Source organism: Arabidopsis lyrata (assembly GCF_000004255.2).
Source record: "Arabidopsis lyrata subsp. lyrata unplaced genomic scaffold ARALYscaffold_6, whole genome shotgun sequence".
Lineage (NCBI taxonomy): Eukaryota > Viridiplantae > Streptophyta > Magnoliopsida > Brassicales > Brassicaceae > Arabidopsis > Arabidopsis lyrata.
Genome location: NW_003302550.1, coordinates 22,176,885 through 22,195,102, shown reverse-complemented (window position 1 = coordinate 22,195,102; position 18,218 = coordinate 22,176,885). Strand labels below are relative to the sequence as shown.

The window sequence follows — 18,218 nt, the reverse complement described above, 5'->3', positions numbered from 1 at the left end:
CGAACCGAACCGAAATATTTCGGGTACCCAAAAATATCCGAAATATGAGTTTATTTTAGATTGAATAACCAAAAATATCCGAAATACCAACAAATATTTGGAAAATATATTAAAAATACTTAAAATATCCAAAAAAATTCTCAAAAATATCCGAAAATACCCAAAAATATCCAAAATACCTAAAAATATCCGAAAGAAAATATCCGAATGGATCCTAAACTTCAGAACCGAAAGAACCGGAACCGAACCAAATTATTTGGTTCTTATATGGATCCTAAACTCTAGAACCGAAAGAACCGGAACCGAACGGATACCCGAACGCCCAGGCCTAGTTGTTACGTACATTCGATTATGGAAAAAAAAAAAAAAGTTGTTACATTCGAGAACCAAATCGGCCCGGTTTAAACAGTTCTGAAAACAAGAAACGAGAAAAGATTCTTATGATTGGTATTTCACATGAGATCATGAAACAGCTAAACGATCAAGTTCTGAAGAAAGCAGAGTCTCATTCTCTCAAAACAAGAAAATACTTTAGAGAACCAGCGTTTTTCTGTAACTTTGCGATCTTCTTGAGAATATGGGCAAATGTATCCTTTTCCTCTCTGGTTGTAAGTCTTTCCTTAAACCTCATAACAAGTTCCAGTGTAGTTAATTGTTTTGTCTCCATTAAAACACTGCGGAGTTCGTCTTCAGTCACATGTTCCATCTTGCGTGGTTGACGGTTAGAACAGGATTCGCAACTTAAAAAAGAAAAATAAAAGAGAAAAAAGAATAAGATAAATAGAATGGTTCGTACTATTGGGCTTTTATGGTTAAGAATTTTTCGTTCTCTTTAAATCATTATTATCTGTTTAAGAATGTTTATTTTAGTCTAATAGGTAAATGATTGGAATTGAATTAAAAAGTCGGACGGAATATCAGTATTTCCCGTTTATATAGTTTTTACAAAATTCATAAAAATTATCCAATATTTTGTGATAATAAAATATTGAAAATTCCCGAAATATCTATTCCAAATTTTTTTTTTTACCATTTGAGAATTGAATTTAACTATCCAAATCTCTTGGTCCCATCATGTTACCCAAAATTCTCGTCCCATTGGGAAAAGTTTGGATAGTAGTTTTCATTATCGGTCCAAATTTAAACATTTGAAATCAAGAAATGAGAAATCATTCTTATTTTTACTAGCTCATAAGATCTTGATTTTTTTTTTTAAAGAGTTCGCTGTGAAAATAGTAAAGTCCTCACTTTTCTCTCAAAACGACGAAGTTTTGAGAACCAGCGTTCTTCTGTATCTTTGAGATCTTCCTCAGAATATTGGCGAAGGCATTCTTGTCCTGTAAAAGGACACCGTTATAACAATCGATTGATTTGTCCAGAATAAGCTCACATAAAACCCATATGGTCACTTCAAGAAGGAATGAGAATAAATATTACCTCTTTGGTCTTAAGTCTTGCCTTAAATCTGGAAACAAGGTCCTGTGTAGTGACTTGCTTCTTCTCCATCAGAACAGCGCGAATTTCGTCTTCAGTCACAGGCCCAGTCGCAGCTGAGGATGATGCTGCAGGAGCTGAAGCTGGTTCAGCTTTCACAGCTTTTGTTGGTGTGTTGGATTTGGAAACTGTGTTTGCTCTCTCTTCTTTCACCGAAGATTTCGGATCCTGCTTACGAAGATTACAAAAACCTGCTCGTTAGAAATCAAATGACAACACAAGGGATAAACTCTTTTTCAGACATAGCAACCAAGAATCTTACATTTTCAGTCTTCACTTTCTTTTGAACAGAGCTGCTAGGCTTTTTAGAATCGCCGTCGTTTAGTTTTCTCTTTCCCTTAGATGGTTTTGCAGGAGGTGTTCCACGAGAAGGTCCAGATGGTGTAGGTTTTGCAGGTGCATTTTCAACAGGTTCTTCTTTCGCCACCTCCTTCTGTTTAGAATTCGTAACTGGACCAAAGTTTGTCTCCTCCTCCTAAGAAATGACATTCAGAATGATTTGCGTGTATCCAAACCAGTTCATATGAGTGTGCTTGAAAATTGAATTTTTTTTGTTTAGAAGTAAAATATGTCGAAAATTGAAGAGGGCTTACATCATCAGAATCGTCATCATCGTCTTCGTCAGATTCATTCAAACCATTAGCCTTACCAAGCAGTTTCTTTAACTCTTTACCAGATTTGCTCAACCCTCCCTCCTCTTCTTCATTTTCTTCATCATCTTCATCCTGCAAGAGAAGTCAAAAGAAAGTTACGACCTCATAGATAGTAAAGACTCAACAATCCAGTGTTTAGTAATCATTGAAACTTGGATAACCTATAAATGGGATTACCAAAAGAAATTTTATATTTAGTTTCACAGAAACTTGTACATTGCAAGTGAACTACTATAGTAAATAATACAGACCTGCTTTATTTCTGGAGGAGCAGGAATTTCAGGAGCCAGAAGATCTTCACGTTCCTCAGGATCATTACCGACTGCTTCGTCATCATCGGTGAAAATTTCCTCATGCTCCCAGTCATCCCCTGAATAAATCAAAATTTAAAGACATTTCAGCAGTTTTGTTAAAACAACGAAGAACAATCCTGTCCATCCATATATCAATTACAACTCACCCTTCTCAATGTCATCATCATCCATGTCAAGATCACCACCCCTTGGACCTTCTTCATCATCATCATTACTCTTTTTATTAAGTCCAAGTCTACTTTTCCGCGATGCCTCTTCCTCTTCATCTTCCTCCCCTCTGTCAGAGACATTTCCTTCATCTTCATCACCACCTGATGACTTTTTACGACCCCTACCACCACCTCCGCTGCTTCCACCACTCTCTTTGTCATTATCCACTTCCCCAAACAACGCTGGACCATTATTCGCAGCTTTCATCATCCACCTTTGATACCCATCAGCAGTTTTTCTCCGATTCTTCATCTTCTCTTCCGCTTCTTCCAAAGTAAGTTGCTTATACTGTGCAACCTTGTTGAAGTTATACCTAACACAATAAAAAAAAAAAAAAAAAAAATCAGAAGTTAGATAATAACAAAACTGATCCATCCAAAGATTTTACCGCATAATTTAAACATATAAATAGAAGAAGCAACGGTAATTTGATTCTCCATACCAAGAACCAGCAGGAATCGCGACAAACTCTTTGTTCTGCATCACTAAGAGATAGTAAGTAGCAGACTGAGAGCCTTCAAGATGTCCTTGGTACTGAAACTGTCCAGTTTCATCTTCCAAGATCCAAGGTTTGTTCTTTAACTTCTCCTACAAAAAAAGTTAGAATCCACACAAAACTAATAAGCATTGTAAATACCTCCAAAATGATTGGTATGAACCAACAAAAAACACAAATTTACCCGTTGTGCATCAGTAAACTGACGACCTTGAGGTATATCTTTACGAAGAGACCATTTATTCTCAGAACCTTTCTTGAAATTAGGAAGACCAGTCACAAATCTACCAATGAAGTAGTTCTTATCCGTCGGTGCCGCAGCACGAACGTTATACTCCTAAAAAATTTCACCCAAACAACAATTCATCAAATTTTTCTTCAGAAACTACGAAATTGTTTGAAATTGGAGTGAAAGAGATACACAAATCTAACCCGAATCAACCGCGTAAGGACGGTTCCACAATCGAGACACTTAGCTTTATTCTCAGCCATGGTTCTACCACACTTCAAACACAACGTCATGTGTCTACAAGAGCTTCCATACAAATCGGATTGTGATCCACATCCCATACAAGCCGGTTTCAATTGCAAACAGTTCGACATACTGTTCCGATCCAAGGTATCGTCTTCTTTCTGAAACCGTAAGAAGATGAACGAATTTAGGGTTTCACGATTTTCAAAATCCAATTACGAAGATGATCACAGAAGCAATCGAAGCTATAATCAACGATTGTGTGGTGAAATCTAGGGTTTTTTCTTACCTTTCGGATTTGAGATTGCAATTCAGAATTTTTGTTTGCGAATGAATGCTAACGTTTTGTTCTTCGGTCGTGAAATTTGGGGTCTCTCTTCTGGAAAGGAGGTTATATGCTGCTTATATGTTAAAAGTCTGATTTGCCCTATTACAAAGATGTTCATAAGATTACATAATTAGATTTATTTCTTTATTTTTGGGTCTCAACTTTATAACATTCATTAAACTTCTTTTTTTTTTTTGCAACATTCATTAAACCATATCCAAAGTTACACCATATAAAGTAGTTTCAGACTCAATTAGTATAATCAATTTACATCCCATTATTTGAAATATTCATTTTTAAAAAAATATTAAAACATGGACCCATTAAATTTTGAAACAATCATATTTGTTGTAAAATCATTATATATTTAATAAAACACACCAAACTAAGTAAAAGAGGATATCTGTATCCTTTTGATGATGGATTCTTCCTTGCAAGTCACCAAAGTTCCAAACCAATAACCAAAATTAAGAAACTCAATTTAAAATGATTGTTGTTGTTCAAAAATGCATTTGCACCAACACAAATATCTCAAATAAAAAGCATTACAATCTTCAAAATGGATAGGATTCGTTCACAAGTTTTTTTTTGTTTTTTCTTAAAGTTGCACAAACTAACTTCAGTCAAAGCCTCTTCATAAATGGAGAGACCCATCATTCATTCATTCATTACCACCAAAAATCTAGATCAGGAGCTTCTCAATGGCATCCTTAAGGTGCTGAATCTGAGATTTCAACTGACTAGCCTCGTTCGATGTAACCGAACAAGCGATCACCGGTCTTGTTACACCACATGCCCTTCCAAGGGCTTGTTTCGATGGCACAAACACATACGGCACATTCTGCAACAATTCAAAGACAAAGAGAGAGAACAAATAGTAAGTAACAGACTCAGAAAGTTGCTTGTGAAATAGATTTGCTGAAAACAAATAATTTGCCCAATTCAACTAGACAAAAACACCTTGAAAAGGGAAACATCAACTAAACATTCATGAATCAACAGAGTTTGATACCAAGAAACTAAGGCACTGATATTGCATATCTTAAGACCAAGAATCAGTGACTAAACTAATTACATAAGCTATGTTAATACAGAACAAATGAGTCCTTTTTTCAACTAAACATTCATCAATCAACAGAGTCCGATACCCAGAAACTAAAGTCCTGATATTCCATATCCTAATCTTGAATTGAATTAGTCTCCTTCATTCAAAAACTAAGATCTACACAATCATCAATCAACTAAGTGATTGCTACATTAGAACATCTTTAAGACAGAACATTAGAATTACAATCTCAAAACATTAGATGGTTATAAAAGCTAAGTTAAGACAGAACATTAGACTTACAATCTTAAAAAATTAAAGTCAAATAGCCAAAAAGATCTATCCTTTTAGATATAAAAGTCTAACATAATCAGAATCTTTCCCATGAGATAACAAGTGAAACCAGTACCAAACTTGCAAGAGATATTGACCTTGTTGACACATCTCCAGAGCCATAGAAACTACTAATCAAGATTCATAAGAGAAAGATAGGATAAGAAGAAATTGAATACCTTATCTTCAGCAAGAAGAGGAAGATGAAGAAGAATCTCAAGAGGCTCTGCATCAGCAGCCATAACAACGAACTCAGAGATCCCACGGTTCAATGTCTTAGTAGCTTCATTAGCTCCTTTCTTTAGCTGTTTGTAATTCGTCGCTTGTTGAACAAGATCAAGAATCGTTATCGCTAACTGAGAATCAGCTAACGGATACGCCTTAGGGTTCACTCCTTCTACCGTCATCTTCTTCTTCGAGTTCTTTAAGTTCTCTCAGAGGAAGCCGATAGCGAAGAATAAGAAGACGCTAGGGTTTTAGTTTTGGGTTTAATAGACCACGAATTAGGGTTTTAAAAAGGGAACACATCAAAGCCTCTCTTTGAGTCAGAAGGTTTCAGATTTTTTTTCAAATAAAAATAAATAAAGATATTTCCACTAATTTATCAGATTCTCAGAGAGTCTCTCAGATCGTGTTTTGCTTCACCAGAGAAGATCGAAGAAGAAGAAGAAGACGAGAGAGAGATAATTAGGGCTTAGAATGGCGGAGGATCTAGTTCTGGATACGGCGATCAGAGATTGGGTTTTGATTCCACTCTCTGTTGTGATGGTTCTCATCGGTATTTTGAGATACTTTGTCTCTAAGCTTATGCGATCTTCTCCAACACCTGATGCTAAGATGGTTAAAGAAGGGTGAGTCTTCTTCATCGTTATCTGGATTGTGATCTCTATGCGGAGAATTGAAGTATGTATCTGAGTTTTTGTTAGCTGATTCGATTTGATTTGTTTTTCTAGGCAAGTTGTTATTAGAGCTCGGAATCTTAAAGTTGGTGCTAATTTTATCCCGCCGAGATCATTCCGTACTCGGAGATTCTACTTTAGCAATGAGGTAATGAATGGTTTTTCTAAGATTTGACATTTGGTCTTGTCATGGTTTCTGATTTTGATTTGACATTTAGTGATTTGCTTTGTTAATCGAAGTTTTTTTAAAAGGATTGAAACATTTCAATGTGTATAGCGTTATGGGATTGTGTTAATCTGAAGCAATTTTCAACCATGTAAAATGGTGATAATTTGTGTAGACTTTCGTCTTTCTTTGATTGTCTCTTTGTTCTATAGTGTCTGATGAGTGTATTGATGGATATGGAATGTGAGAAAGCTATGTGTTTTGGTTGCTGTAGGAGAATGGTTTGCTACATGTTCCCAAGGGAGAAGCTCAAAATCCACAAGCTGCCATGTTTTCTGATCCTAACATGGCCATGGATATGATGAAGAAAAATCTTTCAATGATTATTCCTCAGGTAGATTGAATTTGAAAATTTTCATCTATGTCTTTGTGATATTAGTTTTGTCGGAAACTGATATAACTTACTCTTTTGCAGACACTCACTTTTGCATGGGTCAACTTCTTCTTCTCTGGATTTGTTGCAGGTTTATTTCTTAAACAAACTTTTTTGCAATTATTTTACTTTGTCGCTTGATAAACGCTAATCATGAATTTGATTTATACCTGGCTGTTATGTAACTTACGTTGCTGTTATTTGAGCACGAGTTAATAGTCTCCTTGAATCTCTAGTCTCTGCAAGTTTGATCATTTCCAGCGCATCTGAGTATTCTTCGTTTATCTTGCAGCGAAGATACCATTTCCACTAACTCAGAGGTTCAGATCAATGTTACAGAATGGCATTGACTTGAGCACTGTCGATGTTAGCTACGTGAGTAGTCGTTCCTGGTAAGTACCCAAGTTACACAAAGGACTTTGTGTGGTCCTCTTCAGATTTTCGATATTGCTTCTGGATATTGCCCTTTCTCTTGTTCTTACGAGTTTTTCTGTCACTTTTCAGGTACTTCTTGAACTTGTTTGGATTAAGAGGCTTGTTCAGTCTCATTCTCGGAGATGAAAATGGTTAGTTGTCGCATACTAATTTGCTCCACATTCCTCAAAAGCTAAAATGTGGTCATAATGGTTTACGTTTGCTTTGTATGCAGCGATTGATGACACACAACGTATGATGCAAATGGGTGGGTTTGGATTTGATGCATCAAAGGTAATCAAAATATATATGAATCTGACTGCTAAGTGTTGTTCAATTTTTTTTAGTTTCGATCTGTGACCTTACCTGATTCGGTATCATTGCATTACAAATTTGATCAGAGCCTGGGTGCAGAGAAGGATGGTCTTGACATAATTCAGCACGAATGGGCTCTACCTCGATTTGAGCAACGCGCAGAATCTGTATTAAGAAAACTCGTGAAGTAGAGAGAAACACGATAAGATTTCCAGACACATCTGGTTTACTTCAAACTCTGTAGAAACTTTTACTTTTACTTGAAACTTGAAACCGAGTCTTAACAGTGATTTCTTGTGTTTCAGCTGGTAGATTCTGCTCTGTTTCTTTTTGCTTCGTTTCTCATTTGTTGTAACACCTCTCTATGAAAAATTTCTCCATATGGTACGACGATTTATTTCCGGTTAGTTTGGTACGACGATTAGGTTTACTGTGCATTACGAGAATGTAATGGCTTCGGTTTAGTTTGGTAAGGTTTGGAGATATTTTGGTATTCTAGTATGATCAGTGGTCTAGAGGCCTGAGATATTTAACAGAACCGAGAGAACCAAATGGGACCGAACCGAGATTTTCAGATCGGTTCGTCCGATCGGCTATTTGGGTTAAATACGTAATGGGTGGGAATTATCCAATTTAAGTTCTTTTTAATTGTATGTTTATAAGTATGGGCTGAGACTCAGGGATTAGTGTGACGGTTTACTTTTTTCACAGAAAATTGTTTAATTGATTTTTGTATGCGTCTTAGTAAAACCCTAAACCCCATATCTTCGGCGAATCTAACTGCTAATGTCGTCTCCGCTAACATCTCCGGCCACCACGAACGGCGAAGAGCCATTATATAAGAAGCAGAAGAAGAATCCGTCACAGATTCCTTCACTTCCTGATGAATTGTTAGTGAGCTGCTTAGCCCGCGTTTCGAGATTGCACTACGCGACGCTCTCCTTAGTTTCTAAGAGCTTCCGATCACTTATTGCTTCACCGGAGCTTTACAAGACTAGGTCACTCTTCGGTCGAACAGAGAGTTGTCTCTATGTCTGCTTACGTTTCCATCCTGAACGTAATCAACGTTGGTTCACTCTCTCCCTAAAACCTAATAATCGAACCGTAGCCAATAATAACAAGTCAAGTTGCAACCTTTTGGTCCCAATCCCAACTTCACATAATCCTCATATGTTGCGAACTCTTCGAGTCTCGTAGCGGTTGGTTCTAATATTTACAATTTTGGCGGATCCTATCATCCATCTAGGGTATCAATCCTAGACTGCCAGACTCACACTTGGCATGAGGCTCCAAGCATGCAGGTGAAGCAGTATTATCCACATGCCAATGTTGTTGATGGAAAGATATATGTAGCAGGGAGCTGCGTAAAACCTAAATCATCAAATTGGATGGAAGTTTTTGATCCAAAAACTCAAACTTGGGAGCTTGTGTTGGCCACTCTCGGAAAGAGATTCACACATTGTATAAACAAGAGCGCAGTGATTGAAGGAGCAATCTACATGTTTGTGGATGATATAGGTGTGGTTTACAAGCCACGAGAAGGTAAATGGGCAGAGATAAGATCACTGGAGGATTTACAATATTTAGGGTTTTGTTATTGCGTGATAGGTAACGTGCTATATTGTTATTATTGGCGTAATGGAATCATATGGTATGACTTTAAGATAAGAAAATGGATGAATATGAAGGGTTTGGAAGGTCTGCCTCAGTTTCCCAATTACGGTTGTGTTGTTAGATTAGTGGAATATGGTGGAAAGATGGTGATTTTGTGGAACAAGTATGGTTCCGGTTGCAACAATAATAAGATGATTTGGTGTGCAGTAATTTCACTTGAAAGGCGCAACAGTAAAGAGATTTGGGGGAAGGTCGAGTGGGTTGATGCGGTGCTTACAGTCCCTGTGTCTTGTGAAACTGTGTGTGCTCTTTCTGCTACTGTTTGATGAATTGAATCGAACATAGTGAATCTCGAGTGTTGAAGGTGGAAGAACTTTAGTTAAGCTTGCTTCGGGCGGATAATGTAGAAGATCAGCTTTTTTTGCCACTTGGCGAATATTGTAGAGGACTTTGGCATTGGCGTTAGTGTACATGCATCCCAAAATAGTCGAAAGATGTTTGAAAGCCTACTTGAAAGTCTTACAAGGAACATCAACAAAGAAACAATAATGGTGGTTTTGGTTACCTCTGTATTATTATTATGCGTCTCCTGCCTCATCATCATGTAACCATGTTTTCGATACTAAAACTAACTCTTAGTTCTCTTTTGAAACAAAAGTATCAAAATTAAACTAGCGAAAGCAAGAAAATATTCGAATGATTCGTTTGTAGTATAAAGATTTTTTTGAATATCAAAACATGGGAACTTGAAAGTAATGGTACAAGGAATAAAGTGTTAATCACGTGAGAGAATTAAACTTCTATACATATGAAATAGATGAAAATGAAAGCATTATTATAATGACAGATGATTGTCATCTATACATATATATGTCCAAGTGAACTATGCCAAAAAGTGAACCAACTTATCAACAGAATTTTATTTATTGTTTGGACATTTTTTTTTTTTTTGTGTTAAGACAAGGGTTCAGAGGAGGTCATTGTTGTTTAGAATCTCAAAATATAGGTTTTGATTGGTGCACAAAAATAAAGCACTACAAGTGGTACAACTTTTATTTTTACCAATCACAAAAACTTTATCAAAAGCGTTACTAAAAGTTTTACTCTCAGCTTTTTTGTATAGATTTCTCGTACAGGTCTTTTATACAGTTTTGCACTATTCCGGTAAAGCTTACAGCTCCAGCTATCAGCTAAAAATTTGTACAGCTATTTGTTACCAATCAGTTCCATAACATTTTCACATAATTATCATTTAAAGTAGGTAAAAAATTTATTAAAAAAAAAAAAAAAAAAGTTAGATCAATACTACAAAACATAAAAGATTTTGGTCCATTGACAAAAACATTATTAAGATTTTACAAGTAAATTGACAAATTTGAGAATTCTTTAGTCCTCTAAAATTGGCTAGTTGTGGTTGAAAGATGACTGGTTTTGTGGCTATAAGGTGAAAACGATTTGATGTTCTTTTCGGTTGGTTTATATCTGTCAAGAAATAAGAACATAAAAACATGTTTCAGCAGAGAGATGACACAAGAGTTTTTTCTTGTTGAATATTATCATGTATAGAAGAACTAGCAAAGAATAATTAAGCATCAATCCTTTGAAGTAATTAATTCGATGTCCTTTCTTGCATCACAACAAACACGCACAGACATTTAACAACTTTGATAAGAGATATACTCGAGATTTGTTTCGTAATTAGCTTCAAGATTAACAATAACGAAAGGACTATGAACAATAATTAGCTGGAAATTTGTGATACTTCTTTGTCACAAAAGTAAGAAAGGAGATTTTCTTTTTCTTTAATAGCATAAGTTTCTAATTATGGGCTTAAGCCCAAGACTGGGATTAATCTTTAGGGTTTCGTTTTTCTATGTACTAATTATAATCTCCAAATTTCGGTGAATCTAACTGCTAATGTCGTCTCCACCAACATCTCCGGCCACCACAAACGGCGAAGAGCCATTGGTTAAGAAGCAGAAAAAGAATCCGTCACAGATTCCTTTACTTCCTGATGATGTGTTAGTGAGCTGCTTAGCCCGCGTTTCGAGATTGCACTACGGGACGCTCTCCTTAGTTTCTAAGAGCTTTCGATCACTCATTGCTTCACCGGAGCTTTACAAGACTAGGTCACTCTTAGGTCGTACAGAGAGTTGTCTCTATGTCTGCTTACGTTTCCCTCCTGAACGTAACCAACGTTGGTTCACTCTCTCCCTAAAACCTAATAATCGAACCGTAGCCAATAATAACAAGTCAAGTTGCAACCTTTTGGTTCCAGTCCCAACTTCAAATTATCCTCATGCGCAAGATTTAGGTCTCGTAGCGGTTGGTTCTAATATTTACAACTTTGGCGGATCCGGTCCATCTAGCGTATCAATCCTAGACTGCCAGACTCACACTTGGCATGAGGCTCCAAGCATGCGGGTGAAGCAGTATTATCCACATGCCAATGTTGTTGATGGAAAGATATATGTAGCAGGAAGGTGCATAGACCTTGAATCATCAAATTGGATGGAAGTTTTTGATCCAAAAACTCAAACTTGGGAGCCTTTATTGTTGGCCCCTCTCGAAAGGAGGAGATGCACATATAGTATAAGCAAGAGCGTAGTGATTGAAGGAGGAATCTACATGATTGGGGGTGATATAGGTGTGGTTTACAAGCCACGAGAAGGTAAATGGGAAGAGATAAGATCGCTAGAGGAGTTAGGATGTCTAGGGGTTTCTTATTGCGTGATAGGTAACGTGCTATATTGTTATGGAAGTCGTAATGGAATCATATGGTATGACTTTAAGATAAGAAAATGGATGAATATCAAGGGTTTGGAAGATCTGCCTAAGTTAGTCAATTGTGATTGTGTTGTTAGATCGGTGGAATATGGTGGAAAGATAGCGATTTTGTGGAACAAGTATTTACGTTCCGGTTCCGGTTACAACAATAAGATGATTTGGTGTGCGGTAATTTCACTTGAAAGGCGCAACAGTAAAGAGATTTGGGGGAAGGTCGAGTGGGTTGATGAGGTGCTTACAGTCCCTGTGTCTTGTGAAACTGTGTTTGCTCTTTCTGCTACTGTTTGATGAATCGAACCGAACGTACGTAGTGAATCTTGAGTGTTGAAGCTGGAAGAATTTTAGTTAAGCTTGCTTCGGGCGGATAATGTAGAAGATCAGCCTTTTTTGCTACTTGGCGGATATTGTAGAGGACTATGGCATTGGCGTTAATGTAGTACATGCATCCCAAAATAGTCGAAAGATTTTTGAAAGCCTACTTGAAAGTCTTACAAGGATCATCAACAAAGAATGGAAAACTCTGTTTTAAAGAAACAATGGTGGTTTTGGTTTTGCAACAAAAGCATTACCTCTGTATTATGCGACTCCTGCCTCATTATCATGTTTGAGTTCTCTTCACATTCGAAGGAAGATATTCTCTATTAAAGAGAGTTTGATCATGTAGCAAACAAAACTGATTTCTTCACTTATTTTACAAAGGCTTTGCTTGCTTGCGTCTTAAAAACTTATATAAACAAATGACAATCTAACCTTAAATGTTATTCTGTATCAGACAGATTTTATACTTTTCTTATTCGATGTAGTCCCATTTGTATTGCCAATCAGAATTTTAATTTTATTAGCTTTTTTGTTTATGATTCACTCATGCACTCAATAGGGTTTAAATTTTGATCATAACACAATAAGGGCATTAGTACAAACTATTTACAAGCTCTGGTCACATGTAACCATGTTTTCGATACTAAAACTCACTCTTAGTTCTCTTGAAACAAAAGTATAAAAAAACTAGCTAAAGGAAGAAAAGAATCGAATGATTCGTTTGTAGTATAAAGATTTGTCTGAATATCAAAACATGGGAACTTGAAAGTAATGGTCCAAAAAACTACAAGGAATAAAGAGTTCATAAAGAAGTTACGTGAGAGAATTAAACTTCTATACATATGAAAAAGATGAAAATGAAAGCATTATAAATTTATAATGACAGATGATTGTCATCTATACATATGTCCAAGTGAACCAACTCACTAACAATTTTTTTTTTTGTTATTTCACTAAAAAGGAGAGTGTTCACAGGAGGACATTGTTGTTTAGAAATTCAAAATATAACATTTTCACATAATCATCATTTGAAATAGGTAAAAAGTTATGAAATACTACAAAACATATTAAAAAAAAAATGGTCCATTGACAAAAACATTATTAAGCTTTTACACTTCATCATAAGGTAGTTTACTTTACACACTTGTAATTTGTGATGTTCTTCTTACCTGTAAATATGACACATCAAGCATCCTCAATATGCTTCAACAATTTTTATTTTATTTGTATGTTCTTACTTTTTGCAGATCAACTCTATAATAAATACCATCCTTCTCTTCTTCGCTAAACTCACTCATAACTATTCCTCCTTTTCTAAACTCAGCAATTTTTTCCTTTGTCCATATTATTCTTCTTCAGAGTCTCCAAATGGCTAGTGTTGAGGTAAATCCGACATATGTGACATATGTAAAACTAATTAAACTTACCGTATTTTCAGACAACAAAACATGTGTACTAGTGTAATACTATCACGGTATCACCATGTGATAGTCTTCAGTTTTTTTTCGAAAGCTCAGTTTTTGTAGATTTTGTTAGTAGTAGTCCATCACCATTAGCTTTGATCTATAAATCCTCTATAAAGGCTGATTCATGACGTAAAGCTAGATCGATTTTTTACTGCAGGTTGAGAAGATAGTATCAAACACAGAAGAGAAGACATCAACCGAGACACCTAAGGAAATCGTTTATGCAGATGATTCAGCCACCGCGGTTGAAGTTGAAATCAAAGGAGAAGAAGTACTAAAGGTAGAGAATGAAACTGAAGAAACCGAGATAGCTCCGGTTAAAGAGGAGAAACCAGTTGAAATTCCGGCAGCTATGGAGGAGAAAGATGCTAAACCTATATAAGGTGATTTGGAATGATTATTTTAATATAATCATTGAAGTGGTCTATGAGACCATTGAGGTGGTCTTAAGAGAGTTTGGTCAATAATAAGAGAGCTTTATATCGTTCTTGTAATCTGATTTCATTTAACACAGAAAAATGTCCTCTTAACACAAATTATTAACACAAACACAAAAGAACCAAACTACAAACGCAGACATCGATTTGGCGATTTGCGAATCGAAGTTAATCACCCTAATGTTAGTCTTACTGTATTTACATGATTCGATCAATCCAACGCACAAAAATGAATAACGAAATGCCAAAACGATACCTTTTTTTTTTTTTACTTATCTTATCCTCCTCGGCATAAGTTTATAGTTTAATAATTTATCCATAAGTTAAAAACAGAAGTTAAGAAAGGTTTCACCTTTCTCTTTCGGTCATAAACAGAGGCTTGACCATAACGCTAAATCTATACACCAAAAGCACCAATCTACGAACCCTAAAGATCAGATTGATATAGATAGATAGAGAGAGGGAGAGAGAGATAGAGATTACTTTGATAATTATTTCACCATTTACCGAAACTGGAGCTGACATGATCTTGAGCGATGAGTCGGAGGCGTTGCTCCATGAGAGTCATCGTCGGGTATCTCGGTATACAGAGACGGTAAAAGCAAGTATGCGACAATGGAAGACGATCATTAGCTTCATATAATCTGTAGATATATAGCTTTGATGATAATCCTCTAAACCCTTCCACCGGTACAAACTTATTCGATGTCCAAAAGAACAGTATACTCCTCTGTTCTTCCTCTGTCATTTTCTTCAGAATCTACAAAATCCGATAAAGACATTTAAAAACTCGGTTTAAAAGTTTAAATTCGAACAAAGAATTTGTGTTTTTTACTTATTACCTTCCAGAACCAGTCTATTTGGCGATCGGTCTCTTTGAATCCGTTGTATTCTGTGTGTGCTTTCCAATCATCTATGCTTATCGGGTTTTCTCCTCCACGAAGCATTCCGTCGAGATCCTCTAGGTATAATCTCTTGAAAAAGGATCTGGGCTGTATAGAATCTGAAAGCATATCAGTGAAACCTCGGGAAAATTGTTTTACTTGCTCAAAGATTGGTGTTGCAAATCGGCGTTCAATGAGGAGGTCGACATATTGTTTCCTGTTCTCGCTGTTGACAGCCTTGAATTTCCCGCCTGGACATAGCTCTATTGTATCCCTCTTTCCCAGCTCCTCGGTTTCCAACACGAATGTTAGACCAAGGCCAGCATTTGAATCGAAAAACACTGGATCCATTTCTAGAATCTGCTTGCAGCTATTGTACATAATTCGATCGGTGTCCTTAATATCTTCCAAAGAAATTTTCAGCCCGGCCAATTGTAAGAAGAAAACACGATCGAACAGCACACCCACTTGAACTTTGTGCATCAAAGCTAAGGCAATCACACGACCCGTGAACTCGAAGAAATCAGGATGCAATGGATCCACCTTGGATGCTGAATGTAAGACAAAAATCTAATATTACTGGATCAAGATATGAGCATCACAGGAAATATCTATTTAGAGCAAAGAGTGACATCACAAAAGCTTGTTTCCAAGGCTACATAGCTTCCAAATAATTTCAACTCACTGATGCTTCCCTTCAGATAATTAAGCAGTAAAGAAGTACCATGATCAAGCGTTTATGTAAGAATATAAGATTCCGATAAGTTCATTAGTAACCCCTTCAGCATATAGATCCTAAGATGACAGCACAATAATCTTTTATATTTAAAGTGTATACTTGTGCATGTTTACTTCACATAACCACCAAACAAATTACGATGCGCGGCAGGAACAATAGACTATGCAATACTGACAGACTAAATATGTTCAGAGGATTCTAAGAAGGAATGATTATCAGCGAACGGGATACCAGACAGTAAGAAACTATAGGAATGGCTAAGCAAGGTCCAAATTCACTTGTATCTAGGCTAGTGATGTCATGAGAAAGACAACATGAGGCACAAAGCTTACCTGGGTTTGGAGAGAATCTTCTAAAATCATCAGCAGATCGAAGAAAGAGGGTATTTTTTGGATTGAATATCTCCTGACATACCAGATAGAACCATTCTCGTAGAACACCAGGACCTGTAGCTTCCTCATTCTTGAATTCCATGAACAGTCCACCATGAAGTGCTTCAGGGCTTGCGCCCACTATGTACTCAAACGATTCTGCTAGCAAATTGGACCGATCAATGAGCATTTCGTGCATCTCCTCAAAGTCTTCTTTCACGTCAGGAAACAACAGCATTGCCAAATGCCTCCTAGCTTCAAAGTTGGTAGCTTCCTTATACTCAAAGACCCATTGGTGGTCATCTCCTCTTTTAGCAAATTTCACAAGGAGGAAGCAGAATGAAACCTTATTTTTATTTAACATAACAGTTAGCTGTCCCTTAGCACCTTGATAGATGTTAGACATTGAATTGATAATCTTCAGAATGGATAGATATTGAGACCACGATGAAGATACAGTTTCACTGTTTCCACCTTCTTTGTCAGACTCAACCCTACACATACAAAGGTCCATTGTCGTCAACAAGCTTCCAAATAACTGATGAAGATGTCTGATCTCCGCCTCCAATGGAGTATTTCGCCGAGGTAAAACATTGGGAATCGAGTCGGCATCTTTGAATTCAATGGCCTTCCTCAACTGTTGCCAAAAGGAAGAAAATTTATGAAAGTCACAGAAACTTGGACCAGAATTCTGAACTAACTCATTCACCAAAAGACCAGTTAACTCGGTAAAGAAGGGGAAAATCTCCACCCCGAAAGTCGAATATCCATCATTGAATACACCACGAGGGTTATCAAACGTCTCCAGCATTGATCCCAAGGTGTTCCGGCAAGTAACATATAGCTTCTGATCAGGGCAAACTTTCCTAAGAATTTTACAAAACTCTAACACTATCGGTAAACAATAGTTCTGCTGATTCTTCGGCAAGGCTACGCAGCTACTCAAAAACAGCTTAACAGAACTCTTAGCACAAGACTTATTCCTCTCTAAAGAAGAAGCATATAGCATCACTAACGCAGCAGGAACCGAAGAATTCGAGAAAATCTTCAAATACTTGGCAATCGATTCATCGTTCTCCACAGGAATCATAGCGAAGAAAGTAACAATCTTCTCATTTATATTGGATTGAAGATTCTCACCTTTATACATTCTCGAAATTGTGTACATAATATCATCAATCGTTTGCCAAGCTACAGGATGCTCTGTGCTCTGCATCCTCCCTACGAGCTGAAGCGAAGCGTCTTGCTCGATCGAGTAGTAAGCAAGCGAGTGTTCATACTGTAACTGCTTACCTTTGTAGATAACTCGTTGCTCACTCACCGGAATCTTCGTTTTCCACTCGATTCTCTCATGAAGCTTCTCAACAGTATCGTTTTTATCAGCGTGGATCACAATCGTTTTACCTCCAGACATCATCCTCACAAAGATTTGTAACCGAGTCGACTCAGGACGATTCGACGAAGAACACTCGCCGGAAGAAGATAGAGACCGATTAAATCCGGAATTCTCACCGGATCTCCACGAAATCAAAGTCTGTTGAGCCGACGCAGCCATATGATCGGCGTCAATTTCGTGTTTCTTCATTTTCTGGAGAAAATCAACAACGCCGACGTAATCAGGAGACGACGAAGCGTCGTAATCGTCTAGTTTCCGTTTATGATCGGTTCCAGCCACGGCGGAGTAAGATCGGTTAGAGTTATTGGTTGAATCGGCGGCTGATGAACGGCTTAGAGTCATCGAGCGACGAGAATCTCTCTCTCTATCTCTATCGGTTCTGGTTTTTCGCCAAAACCTTATCCAAATCGATTTCGCCGGAAAATTAACCGTAACGGAGTACAGAGGTGAGGAGGAGGAGGAGGAAGATGAAGAGATTGGAGAGGAGAAGAAGATCGGAGGTTTCGTCTGGGTTTAACACAGCTTATTCTCTCTCTACGTTAAACAGACGTTTAACGCTTTCACACTATTTTTTTTTTAATTTTATTAATTGTGATTAGATTATGAGTTTGTATAAAAATATTTTAAAAATATC

The 18,218-nt window shown here is 36.9% G+C and overlaps 6 protein-coding genes and 1 pseudogene across 6 annotated transcripts; 4 read left to right on the top strand and 3 right to left on the bottom strand.

Annotated features, from left to right (window-relative positions):
* Nucleotides 1-1,077: 1,077 nt before the first annotated feature.
* On the bottom strand, nt 1,078-4,032 carry LOC9308732 (transcription initiation factor IIF subunit alpha). The gene is made up of 10 exons (XM_021022002.1): nt 3,929-4,032; nt 3,600-3,800; nt 3,352-3,504; nt 3,114-3,259; nt 2,608-2,984; nt 2,399-2,517; nt 2,088-2,219; nt 1,757-1,969; nt 1,438-1,662; nt 1,078-1,337 (listed from the first exon to the last, which is right to left on the bottom strand). Exons 2-10 carry the CDS (start codon nt 3,768-3,770, stop codon nt 1,245-1,247), a joined length of 1,629 nt encoding a protein of 542 aa, XP_020877661.1. The 5' UTR covers nt 3,771-3,800; nt 3,929-4,032; the 3' UTR covers nt 1,078-1,244.
* Nucleotides 4,033-4,440: 408 nt separating this feature from the next.
* Nucleotides 4,441-5,830, bottom strand: LOC9310854 (NHP2-like protein 1). The gene is made up of 2 exons (XM_021022087.1): nt 5,525-5,830; nt 4,441-4,808 (listed from the first exon to the last, which is right to left on the bottom strand). The coding sequence occupies exons 1-2, from the start codon at nt 5,750-5,752 to the stop codon at nt 4,650-4,652; spliced, it is 387 nt and encodes a 128-aa protein (XP_020877746.1). The 5' UTR covers nt 5,753-5,830; the 3' UTR covers nt 4,441-4,649.
* Nucleotides 5,831-5,943: 113 nt separating this feature from the next.
* Nucleotides 5,944-7,962, top strand: LOC9310853 (ER membrane protein complex subunit 3). The gene is made up of 8 exons (XM_002874740.2): nt 5,944-6,196; nt 6,299-6,392; nt 6,685-6,804; nt 6,886-6,934; nt 7,136-7,235; nt 7,348-7,409; nt 7,493-7,551; nt 7,659-7,962. The coding sequence occupies exons 1-8, from the start codon at nt 6,045-6,047 to the stop codon at nt 7,761-7,763; spliced, it is 741 nt and encodes a 246-aa protein (XP_002874786.1). The 5' UTR covers nt 5,944-6,044; the 3' UTR covers nt 7,764-7,962.
* Nucleotides 7,963-8,080: 118 nt separating this feature from the next.
* On the top strand, nt 8,081-9,818 carry LOC9310852 (annotated as a pseudogene).
* Nucleotides 9,819-10,939: 1,121 nt separating this feature from the next.
* On the top strand, nt 10,940-12,855 carry LOC9310851 (F-box/kelch-repeat protein At4g39550). The gene has a single exon (XM_002874738.2). It carries the CDS (start codon nt 11,104-11,106, stop codon nt 12,259-12,261), a length of 1,158 nt encoding a protein of 385 aa, XP_002874784.1. The 5' UTR covers nt 10,940-11,103; the 3' UTR covers nt 12,262-12,855.
* A 486-nt stretch (nt 12,856-13,341) lies between these two features.
* On the top strand, nt 13,342-14,287 carry LOC9308731. Its single transcript, XM_021022091.1, has 2 exons — nt 13,342-13,674; nt 13,915-14,287. The coding sequence occupies exons 1-2, from the start codon at nt 13,660-13,662 to the stop codon at nt 14,137-14,139; spliced, it is 240 nt and encodes a 79-aa protein (XP_020877750.1). The 5' UTR covers nt 13,342-13,659; the 3' UTR covers nt 14,140-14,287.
* A 137-nt stretch (nt 14,288-14,424) lies between these two features.
* On the bottom strand, nt 14,425-18,218 carry LOC9308730 (E3 ubiquitin-protein ligase UPL5). The gene is made up of 3 exons (XM_021021979.1): nt 16,150-18,218; nt 15,037-15,629; nt 14,425-14,954 (listed from the first exon to the last, which is right to left on the bottom strand). The coding sequence occupies exons 1-3, from the start codon at nt 17,924-17,926 to the stop codon at nt 14,691-14,693; spliced, it is 2,634 nt and encodes an 877-aa protein (XP_020877638.1). The 5' UTR covers nt 17,927-18,218; the 3' UTR covers nt 14,425-14,690.

What these genes read in the sequence shown, in the direction of transcription:
- LOC9308730 (XM_021021979.1), bottom strand. Translation starts at nt 17,926, where the DNA reads ATGACTCTAAGCCGTTCATCAGCCGCCGATTCAACCAATAACTCTAAC. An exon ending in AAGATTCTCTCCAAACCCAG is followed by an intron (nt 15,630 to 16,149) that starts GTAAGCTTTGTG and finishes TCTTACATTCAG; the next exon opens with CATCCAAGGTGGATCCATTG. An exon ending in AAATAGACTGGTTCTGGAAG is followed by an intron (nt 14,955 to 15,036) that starts GTAATAAGTAAA and finishes CGGATTTTGTAG; the next exon opens with ATTCTGAAGAAAATGACAGA.
- LOC9310853 (XM_002874740.2), top strand. Translation starts at nt 6,045, where the DNA reads ATGGCGGAGGATCTAGTTCTGGATACGGCGATCAGAGATTGGGTTTTG. An exon ending in GATTCTACTTTAGCAATGAG is followed by an intron (nt 6,393 to 6,684) that starts GTAATGAATGGT and finishes TGGTTGCTGTAG; the next exon opens with GAGAATGGTTTGCTACATGT. An exon ending in TTGGATTTGATGCATCAAAG is followed by an intron (nt 7,552 to 7,658) that starts GTAATCAAAATA and finishes AAATTTGATCAG; the next exon opens with AGCCTGGGTGCAGAGAAGGA.
- LOC9308732 (XM_021022002.1), bottom strand. Translation starts at nt 3,770, where the DNA reads ATGTCGAACTGTTTGCAATTGAAACCGGCTTGTATGGGATGTGGATCA. An exon ending in TCCTTACGCGGTTGATTCGG is followed by an intron (nt 3,505 to 3,599) that starts GTTAGATTTGTG and finishes GAAATTTTTTAG; the next exon opens with GAGTATAACGTTCGTGCTGC. An exon ending in GCGATTCCTGCTGGTTCTTG is followed by an intron (nt 2,985 to 3,113) that starts GTATGGAGAATC and finishes TTATTGTGTTAG; the next exon opens with GTATAACTTCAACAAGGTTG.
- LOC9310854 (XM_021022087.1), bottom strand. Translation starts at nt 5,752, where the DNA reads ATGACGGTAGAAGGAGTGAACCCTAAGGCGTATCCGTTAGCTGATTCT. An exon ending in CTCTTCTTGCTGAAGATAAG is followed by an intron (nt 4,809 to 5,524) that starts GTATTCAATTTC and finishes GAATTGTTGCAG; the next exon opens with AATGTGCCGTATGTGTTTGT.
- LOC9310851 (XM_002874738.2), top strand. Translation starts at nt 11,104, where the DNA reads ATGTCGTCTCCACCAACATCTCCGGCCACCACAAACGGCGAAGAGCCA.